At 41.3% G+C, this 10,818-nt stretch overlaps 1 protein-coding gene across 2 annotated transcripts in view; it reads left to right on the plus strand.

The window, feature by feature from the left end:
* Positions 1 to 1,680, plus strand: part of SLC1A7 (solute carrier family 1 member 7) — a 44,299-nt gene extending 42,619 nt beyond the window's left edge. For both annotated transcript variants that reach the window (XM_057366969.1, XM_057366970.1), the window contains one exon: positions 1,248 to 1,680. In XM_057366969.1, the coding sequence (XP_057222952.1) occupies positions 1,248 to 1,481 (234 nt within the window). In that variant the 3' untranslated portion in view covers positions 1,482 to 1,680. The remainder of the gene's footprint in view (positions 1 to 1,247) is intronic.
* The last annotated feature ends 9,138 nt before the right edge of the window (positions 1,681 to 10,818 follow it).

Here is a 10,818-nt window from a genome sequence, read left to right on the forward strand (position 1 = left end):
TAACCTCCAACCTCAGCTCATGGCAGACTCTCATTACCTTTCTTCCMCAAAGACAGAATAATTTATGCAGGAAAGTTTCTTCCTCAGGACTAATTTTCACAAGGCATGTTTCATTTCTGTGCATCATCTGCAGCATTCCACACAAATAGCAGTTTTCTTTCTATCATTATTTCTCTCATTCTACAAKCTTTCTGATCAATCTCATTCTCATGCCTTCCTGCAACATTCACGTGAAATTCCTGGTCTTTGGAGTTGTATGTAGAAAGACGGGCAGTGTCCTCTGAGATACTCTGCAGTAATTACTGATGACAGGATTAAGCCTAGGCTACACATGCAGCTATCCACAAACCCCCTAAAATACAACCTATGCTAAGGTGTATCATCCATTGCAAAGCCAGAAGTGTAGGCCAAYCTCCTGCATAACACAGGCCTCCTGACATTTCAYTGCTGTATTWAGAACTCAGTCCAAACTTAAGAAGAGATGTTTCAGTAATATAAAATCCCTCCTGRGGGATTATTTAGTCATCTGTGATGAGATTTTTCTTTGAAGCACGCTCTGTAACGGTACTAAAATATACTGCTAGTCTGCCATACRTTTTGGCTGAATAATTTGTGCAGTTAGTAATATATACCCAAAGGCCATATTTTCTCAGCTGCAGGCCCACCTCTCTCCTCTGCCAGTATTTACGTCTTACTTTCCTCATCAGAATCTGGTTTGACTTAAAGAACACTTCAATATTTAACTTACAGGTCAGTTAATAAAATCCCCTTTATTTCTTTCAAAACAGTGCAAACTGAAGAGACAGGTGTTAGTTTATTGGGTTAGAAGAAAGGCATAAGGCAACAACAAATGGTTTGTTGGTCTATTTAATTGAACCCAAGAGCAACCACTGCCTAGAGCTCAGCAGCACRGCCATTGAGAGTCTGTACCTTTTGAACTAAGTCCTGGAATGCTGGTCCATGTTTATCCTACTTAACCCTTAACCAATGGCAAGCAGCTGTCACCATGAGTGCAAGTTAAATTAGAGTTGTGACAGAATTTGCCTTTTTACACAGACTCCTTCACTTCATGCAGATGGTGCAGAGATGCCTTAGTGTATATGAGAAACAGCTTCTGGAAGTCTATGGAGGCTCTAGATAATCCTGGTGAATGTAAAGCAGCCCACAGGCTTTCCAAGTAAAAATTCCCTTCCTGTTGTATACAGCAATMAGTGGCAGTATTCCAGATCTTAATGCTTTTCACATAGGTGCCATTGATCTGTGAAACTAAGCCTATTAACATCCATCAGATTGTGGCTTACCAGAGGAATGGCTGTGTGAAGACCATGAATGAATCTCGTGGACCAGAAACAGTGAAAGGGCAGCACCATATACCCGTACAAGTGGAGCAAGAAGAAACTCCAGTGGAGAATCACACTAAGAAATCCAACAGCAAAGACCACTGCACTATCGAAATAAATGAACTGGAAACAAATGTGTGACTGCTACACTCAGAGGTATCTCTAACCTCAGTGACCTGATACCCAATCTCTACCTCACAGCTGGAAGAAGGACWCTTTGCCTTGAACAGGAAAATGTGGAATTATTGCCACCCTGCTTGTACTGGAGCTAGGAGACCAGCTGTGAACGTCAAGAAAGGCACACAGCTTGCAAGAGACATGGGCTTCTTTAGGTGGAAGATTTTACTGCTGAAAAATTAACTAACGGACAACTACTGTTATATTCTGCACTCAATGACTTCAATTTAGTATTTGACACTCCTTTGGCTTCTTTTTTTTAAAAGCTTTTTTTTTTTATTTGACCCTTTTTGATTTTCTAACCAAAGCCTTTTTTTGTGAATCTCAGTAATTACAAACACTGTAGAATTTTTACTATGTGAAAATGTTTCACCAAAACTGCTAAAGATACCAATTTTGTCTAATATTCACTAGTTTGTGCTTAGTTTTAGACCAGTAATAAGAAAATCACACTGATTTCCTGATCTCAAGGGGTTACATCTATTCCTAAACAATCCAAGCTGAGGGGAAGTGAAGTGTGCATTTGTGCAAGAAAGGGCATTAAGGTAATTGTGACAGGCAGCCTTCAGAGACAGGCAGTCAAGTGTGATACCTAACACAAAGAATTCCTAGGTCACTGCAGAGCACAGTTTGCCTTCCAAGTGCCAGATTTATTAACCTTTTTTTAACCTAACTCTTCGGTAAAGTCAGTTCCATGCACATGCAGTGGCAGAGGCAATGTGAGCCCTAATCCACAAGCACTGGTGCTAATGTGTCCTCTCCTGTAACCTCTAGGTTGTGCTACTGTAAATATGTATGAACACAATGTCCAAGCTCATGAACCATGAGCTGCATCCTAAGAGCAGACTGAACACAAACTGGAACCAGAGGATGCTGAGTTATAAAGGGGTTTTGTGAGGAGTTTGCTGTGGAAACTGCCTCATTATTTCTCACAATTCTGTTGACAGTTACTTCCTTTCCACTATCTACTGACTCTTTCACTTACAGTAAAATCTGCTGCGTATGTTTCCAATGTTTGTGATAGAGAACATTTTTAATAAACCTGCCATTTAAAACCAGGCTGTCTGTGCACTTCTACTATTAATGTCTTCTTATGCCTCTGCTAAAATGGAGAGTGGAAGTGAGGAGACCTTTTGAAAAGCTGGGATTTGATCCAGAGATTACATAACAGCTCATACCAATACATTGACATATCATATTTAGCTACTTGTGGCATAGCAGCTTGAGATACCATGTGCYTGGCATTCTAATATGTTCTTCTCATCTGTAGAGAAAAAATAACCCAGTCAAAAAGGACAATTTATTTCTGCATTAATCAGAAGCAAAAGTGCTTCATGCATTAGTTCATTGCAGAYTCAGTGTATCATTCATTCATTAGCAGTTTTCCTGGGATGTACCTTTTCACCTCTTCTTTGAGGGCTCCTGTTCAGMCTATTTCTTATGTCATGCACTAATTAATTGCCTCAGAGCACCATAGTACTTAAAGTACCATAAGTAGTTTAATTATTAAATAGTAAAGCCAGAAAGAACACAYATCTTCTTTGTCTGGAGCTCCTCAGAAATTATGTATTGATTTGTAAATATGTACAGTTGGTAACTATTTTCCTGATTTGACCCTAGAGAGAAAATAACAAACAGAACACAAAGAATAGGGAAGAACTGAAATGATTCAGAGCAATTTGCTCCAGATCAAGTCCTGTGAAGGACCTGCCTGCAGAGTGTCATCAGAATGAGTGACTGGGGAGAGCTGAGGCTGCTCTGTGCCTCTCTGAACGGGCAGAAGCACTGCCTGACAAACACAGCATCTGATACTTTTCATCTCAGCAGCACTGGCAGCTCCAGGAGRTCCCCTTCATCCTTTCCCAGCTGTCCATTCCTGCCTGCACTGCCTCCCCTCCTCTCCCAGCTGTACAGACCATATTATTTATGAGGCCAGACAAAGAACCAGATGAGAAGTATTTTTAATTCAAACCAGTTCACATATGTTTTTAGCATACTCCTAACAGACAGTTGTGTCAAAACAAGTGAAGGGGTGATGCAGGGACAAGATCAAGCAGCCAGGGAAGAAACAGGGTAGGGCACATGGAGAGGGTAGGACCTCTGTGTGCCAACTTTACCCACGAAGAAAATACCACTGAAAGTTTCCACTTCATACAGTCAGTTACAGCTACCTGAAGTGATAGTATAATCCTGCCTGTCAGTTTACAACCACTTTGCACAGATAAAAGTTATGAAGAGAGAGGCCAAGTAGATCCAAGATGTGGAATGAGTAGTGTTAAGTGGTTTTGGAAAATCTGCCCACACACCATGCCACTTAGGTGCTCCTAACCTTACCACCACCTYCCTTCCCAGCCATCTACAACCTGTGGCTAACTACAAAGTGCAAATCCTTTTGCCCCTTGCCTGAGACAGCTTACTTGGTGTGACACTCATCGGTGGAGTCATGAGGTCTAAGTCAACTCTGGTGCTTAAGCTGCTTCTACAAGCAGAACTTCAGATGAGACAAAGCATCAAAAACCAGCAGTCCGTTGTGCTGCTCAAGTCCTACACAACAAAGAAAACCACAATTTTGTCCCTCATGCTSTGGCAAGTAGGTAATGTGGGAGTCTCATGTGTGAAGGCATATTTTTATGGACTCAACAAACTGTTTTAAAATCAGCTTTCTGCATTCAAACTTTATTCAAAGAGTGTCCAGTTCTGCTTTGCAAATTGGAAATGCATTATTTTTTTTACATTATAGTTTGGGGTTTACACCAGTATGTGTCTCCCACTCACCTGCAGGGAAGGCAGTGGTCCTGTTTCTCACCTGGCCTTTTTCATTGGTGGTGTGAAATGCTGCTGACCACAGGCCTAAGGCACTTTGGGTCTTTGTTCTGGTATTGTTTATTATGACCTTGATTGGAGCATCTGATTGCTACTGCGCTCATACTAGACTGAACACAATACACCACTGATAGCTGGGGAGAGGCAAACACTGAAGTTATGGTAATTCCTGTAGTAAGTTTTTCTCCATTTTCTGTGTCTTGTGGTGTGTGTTGTCAAGCAGCTTGATGCAGAGTGCAATTAGATTAGCAGTAGGTTCCATAACATATTTGTATTCATGGATCTGTTCAGTGTGATTTTCCAGTTATAATCACACTTCCTTCCAAMAAAAATAACAAAGCTGTTGATTATCAAGTTAGAGTGCAAGATTTGTGTTGGTAAATATGTTTCTCCWACTTTCAGAGCAYAAAAACAAACATGTGACCTTTATCRTCTCAAAAATTTATATTAATATAATCAATCAATCGACCAGTCAATCACTTATTACAACAGTTTGCATGGTATAATTTCAAGCATATGTGGAGAGAACATATTTCTCAACTGGCAACATTCAATCTTATTTGAAGTTGCCTCCCCCTGCAAAACAGAAAGGGAAYGTAGCCAGTTCAAGTATACTCAAGGCACACTGGAGAAGTCTTGAGGAGGGAGAGAGATAATTAMGAAAGGTGGTGCATTGTATACAGCTATAGAAGTAGTAATTTGGGAAGAAACTCAAATTAGCACATACATATCAGAGGCAGTTGCTTTATGCTTGTTAATTTGCAGCTGCATTGTTCAGATAATACTACTGAGAGGAAAGAAGCCACTGCAGATTGTTGTGGCATAAGACATCATTAAAGACGTATAAAAACGGGTTCTTGAGGATTTTGCCAATGCCAAGGAAGTTCTGCAGTATTGAATTGCTGAAATAAATCCTCATGCAACAATTAGAACTGAGACGAAGAGACACAATGAGACCACTTACATATCCCACCATGTCCCAAGAGCTTCTGGCAGCCAACCCTAACACAGAAGTTTATGSAACTAATACAGTCACTCATGTGCTCTGCTAGTCTTAACTGATTCCACTTAAATGACTTAAATTGCAGCTAAGTTTATTTGTGCCACCTGAATACATATCSCAACATACAAATAAGATTGTCTAAATTATTAGCTGAAACATTGCATTGGAGATGGCCACGCTCTTATACCAGCAATTCTAAATCACTTAGAAAATACAGGAACTCCGTAACACCCCCATTTGACGAGCTCTCACTTTCAATTCTACAACAAACATTCATTTTAGTGCCTTTTTAACAACAGCAAACTGACTTGTAATACTTTCAAAGCAGACAGAAAGCTTCATCTTCAAGCCAGATGGATAGTTTTGGAAATKACCTCAGTCCTTTCTGTGCTTTCCATAAAAATGAGGTAATTATTAGCAGAAGGTGGTTGATGTGTGCAAGCACAATGTGTAACCTGGGAAATGAACTGAATGTGGAAAGCTCAGGCTGCCTTTRATCTTGCCCAACACCAAGAACTGGCTGTGCCTCTGCTGAGCACCCAGGTGTGTTTTTACAGCAAGAGCAGATCTTTCACCACAAACACAGAGGCAATGAGCAATTGCTGTTTTCCCCTGCAGGCAASTAAGGTGGTTGAGATCACAGCCCCSCAGCTGMGTAAGTACAGGGAGGAGAGAAAGCAATGAGGGTTTTTCTACAGGGATGCTCCTGTTGCCTATCTTACAGTGGGAGAGCACAGCTTTTTGCAATATCTAATACTTGAYCTGGCTGCATTTGGGAAAGGGGCCCCACAACAGACAAATTTAATGCACCCATTCACAAAGGGCCAAGCTTCGAATGAAAAACATGTACTAATTTCTCAGTTCAGACTGTGATTTCACCTACGACTAAGGAGACAAGAGACACTCAAAATTGCATTCCTCACTAACTACTCTGGAGCATACTGACTGATATTCCTGGAATTTATAAGAGGGTTTGTCTCACAAAACCCCAAATGGATGAGATCAATAGAACAGGAAGGGTGGTCTCTACTTAAGGTCAGGTTCATTATTCACTCAGACTTCCCATGTGATCTCATGGTCAAGTGACCACAAGAATGCAGGGTTTGCTTCCCATCTGTAAACAGAGAAAAGAGCCATTTCTAAATCAACAGGGTGATGCATGGTAAGGATAAATGAGCTGAAGACTAAGACAGTTACATAACACAGTGAAGGGAACTCATAATTACCTTGGATTAGCCATTTCTATCTCTCTGGAAGCACAGGATCATACTCACAATATTCACAGGAACTGCCAGGCTTCCATTTTAAGTGACAGAACCTCAGATGCCATCATTTATAAAGTAGCAACAGTTGCATCTCTGTGGCCTAAAGGATGATATATGTGAATGGATTTGGCACAGCTGAGACTTGCAGCAGATTTGTGTCACAGGATATTTTAGAAATTTTACAGGCTGTCAAAGTAAAATCATAGCAGTCTGTTATTGAGAGAGTGGCGTTTTAGGAAACAAGTACAGAAGGCTTCAGAAAGATGGTGAGTATAGTAGGTGAAGAGGAAGATTGTTCAATCACTTCTCCTGAAAGAGAATCAAACTTTCTTTCCCTGCTGACTCCACAATGYGATGGTACCAACAGCTGGAGATGTAGAGAAGGAGCATGGAATCCCTCTCCTCACAAAGCTCCTGTACCCACGTGGCCATTAAAGGCAGTACCCACAAGCATCTGCAACTCCCTTCACAGTTGTCCTTCCTTCCAAACCAGCAGAGACCATTCAGTCCAGCAGGAGAACATGCAAATGTTGCTCCTGAAGAGTTTGTAATTAAATCATTACAAAACTCTAGAYTTCCCATTCCACTGGGAGTTCCACAGGGATGCACTCAGGTAGGTCACAATTGTGCTTTACAGGTTCCATCTTTGGAGTTCTTGTTCCMCAAGGTACAGAGTTCTGTGTCTGTTGCTTTAAAATCAGCCATCTTTCATCTCAAAGAGGTATCTGCATTTCATTTAGAAATTAAAKGTGTGCTTCTGCACACCACAACAGCTGAAAGCCAGGATTTGACCCACCACATGAAAATCACTGCAGTTAATTGTTGCTTTTGAACTTTCCTAAAAAGGTTTTGATATCTCTAGCTCACCCTCTTCCCCCACCAAAAAAAAAGGATTTTAATATGATGGAAAAAGTAGGGGAAGCAAAACAAGAAGTGTTTTATGTTCACAGGTATCTCATATTACATCTGCTACAAATACTGCATGGGCTAAATGGCAAAACCAAAAGAAAAAYGAGACTGACCTTGAGATATTTCATTATGATTTCATTGCTTCTAGCGGTTTTATTGGGTTTTACCACTAGGCTATTAAAAACATGTGGAAAGTATACAGAGCTAAGTCAAACTGAGTATTTTCAACCCTAATCTTTCATCTTCTTTTCCATTTAAATACTTTAATATTTCTTTAACATTTAATGAGTTTTCCTGAAAACAAACTCAAAGTACAGAGATTTGGGTAGTCTATATTGATAGTCCATCAGTATAATCTTTGTTTTAGAATAAATCATCCACTTCTTTTTAATAAAAGAGAGAATTTCTGTGACATGAATCCTTCCTAACTATGTATCTTAGGAGGGAGGAATCAGGATGGGCAGGAGGGTATCAGTCCAGCACTGTGGCTGGATCYAGCCCTAGCAGGAAGTTTGGAATGGAAGTTTAAAAGCTGTGGAATTGGAAGAATTTCCACAGCTCCTTCTCAGCTGTTGTTTCCCCAGTGGTAYTGAGCACAGGACTGATTTACAGCTCCACACCACACTTTCTGCACAAGTTTTCCAGAGTAAATTTTACAAAAAGTGTTACAGGTGATCTGCACCCCAGACGTTTTGTTCATCCCACAGGTAGGAACAACTTGGAAGATTCACTTTGATTCTTTCTTCCTGCTTTATAGAGAGAGTAGGAACCAAAGTGAGTTCTTCCCATGTCAAATCATTTAAGCTGTGGATGATGAGGGTGTCAGATGGTACAGCAACTCAACTCTCTTCAGCACATCAGTGAAGTGCTTTGAGTTTTATTCCACTGCTGCATTTGCAATAAACAGACCCAAACCAGAGGTCCATCAGAAAAAAGGAGAGACATCCAGAGTGTTCTGTTAAATAATCAAAGTTAATTTTAATCCTGTATAAAAGATAAATCTTAAGATCTTTTTAAAGCTAATTCCTGTGATGACTGTCAACAAACACACAATTATATCCCAAGCAACAGAACGAGTCTCATTAATTTCTTGTATGCAACTGGAATTGAAAATACTGAAAATCAACACAAATTTTTATCAGAAGCAACGTTTTCAGCAGTATCATAATCATATGCTAAAAACAGATTCTGGAACTATCACGGGGAAAASTTGAGATACCCTGTACAACTGTGCATTAAGTGTCTTTGCCTGATTCAAAACCATTTAAAGAAGGATTTTCTTGATGGACTGTTTAATGTCCTTGGATACTACTGAAGAATTTTTATGGAAATACTTTGTATACTGGATTATTAGAACACATTCATCATCCATTGCCTGCACATATATCTCACAGCTGGCTTTACAATAGTAGCATGAATCAGAGCTAAAGGGCACACCAATATTTTCCTCACTTAAAGGCAATGGAGTCCTTTAGGGAATTTACTCACTGTTCTTGTATTAGCAACATAATAAACCAATTAAAATGACCTCCACAAATTAATCCCATCTGAGAAGGAAATATTTCGAAAAAACAAATCTAAACTCATATATATATATATATRTTTAAGTTTCTAGGACAATTATTCACAAACCTAGGATGGAAGACTCACCAACATTAGAGTGTAGAGTGAAATCAATTGATAGGATATTGGACCGTATCACAGAAGCTTTCTAACAGATTTCTTTCCATCAAAAATACTATTTCTTAAAATATGTCTTTATTCTTATTAAATAATAATAAATCTGCTTAGATCTTTTTAATCTAGGTCTCTTAGATTTGCAAAAATGTTTGTGGGCTCAGTCAATAYGGTGAGAAGCTGTATCATAAATTAAACTCTTATTTATCATCAGGAAGCACTGTCAAGAGAGAACAATCGCAAAGTTTTGACCAGACCCCTCCTGCCTTCCTACTCTTTTTGGACCACTGGGGAGCAAAAGAAATGGAAGCGGGATCCCAGGAAAGAGGCTACTTCCCTTTCTTACCCACTTTGTTAATGCAGGTSCAGAGCCTCACTCCTGCATGTACTRAATGCCTAYTCAGGAAAAGTCCCCTCTATCTATCTTGCACAGCAGTAGAAGAGGATAGGTTTTGGCCACAGATGCCTTAAAGAGAAGTCTTGCCAGCCCAGCTCTTCAGCACCTGCAGGAGTTGGAGGATCCTTTCCCCAGCTGCCCTTTTAATGTAAAGTCCTGCAGGATTTATGAGAGGGAGCTAAGATAAATAATCTCCAAGTCCCCAAAGCAGTGATTCTTCTGTTGAGCAGATGCAGAAGCTCTTCGCCCTGGCGGCGCTGCCTGGCCCAGAGCCCCCAGCAAGGGGACAGCTGCCAGCCCTGGGGAGCAGCCCTGCAGGGATCCTGTCCCACAGCCAGGGACCCTGTCTAGCTGCCAGGGACACTGCCCCACTGCCAGGGACCCTATCCCACAGCCAGGGACCCTGCCCCACTGCCAGGGACCCTATCCCACAGCCAGACCCTGCCCCACTGCCAGGGACCCTATCCCACAGCCAGGGACACTGTCCCACAGCCAGGGACACTGTCCCACTGCCAGATCTGCAGTTGGTTCCTCAGGAGCCATTGCTTCCCGAAGCGAGCCCTTGGCAGCCTCCCTCTGCCCTATCACATCCCCCTTCAAATTTCGGCCATAGTTTTCCTTTGCAGGTTTTWCTTTTTTCATAGAATCATAGAATCGTTGAGTTGTGAGGGGACTTCGAAGATCATCTAGTTCCAAYATCCWGCYATGARCAGGGACRCTTYCCACTAGATCAGGTTGCTCCAAGCCCCATCCAACTCACCYTGAACACYTCCAAGGACGGGGCAGCCACAGCTTCTCTGGCCAACCAGTGCCAGGGCCTCACCACCCCCACAATGAAGAATTTTTTTCCAAATATCTAATTTAAACATACTGTCTTTCAATTTGAACCTGTTCCACCTTGTCCAGTTACTACACGCTCTTYTAAATAGTCTTGTCCTATCTTTGCTTAAAAAAAGAATTATTTTTAAATCATTTTTCCTCAGAGTATCTACAGAGGAGTAGAGTATCTACACTCTGCATAAAGCACTTCTTTTTCATAAATCAGAACACTTAGACCCCGAACACAACAATGGAGTGTGAGGGCCCCAAGGCAGGGCAGGACCCCCATCACCACACCAGAGAAGCTCCACCCCTCACCCTCCCTCTTTCCCTCATGGCTCCCCTTCCCACCCCACGAACTCACCCTTCCTGCCAGCCAAGGCTGCGGACAGCGGGATCATGGTGTTC

Source organism: Malurus melanocephalus, unplaced genomic scaffold (genome assembly GCF_030028575.1).
Source record: "Malurus melanocephalus ecotype Western Australia unplaced genomic scaffold, MMel_1.1 scaffold_74, whole genome shotgun sequence".
NCBI lineage: Eukaryota > Metazoa > Chordata > Aves > Passeriformes > Maluridae > Malurus > Malurus melanocephalus.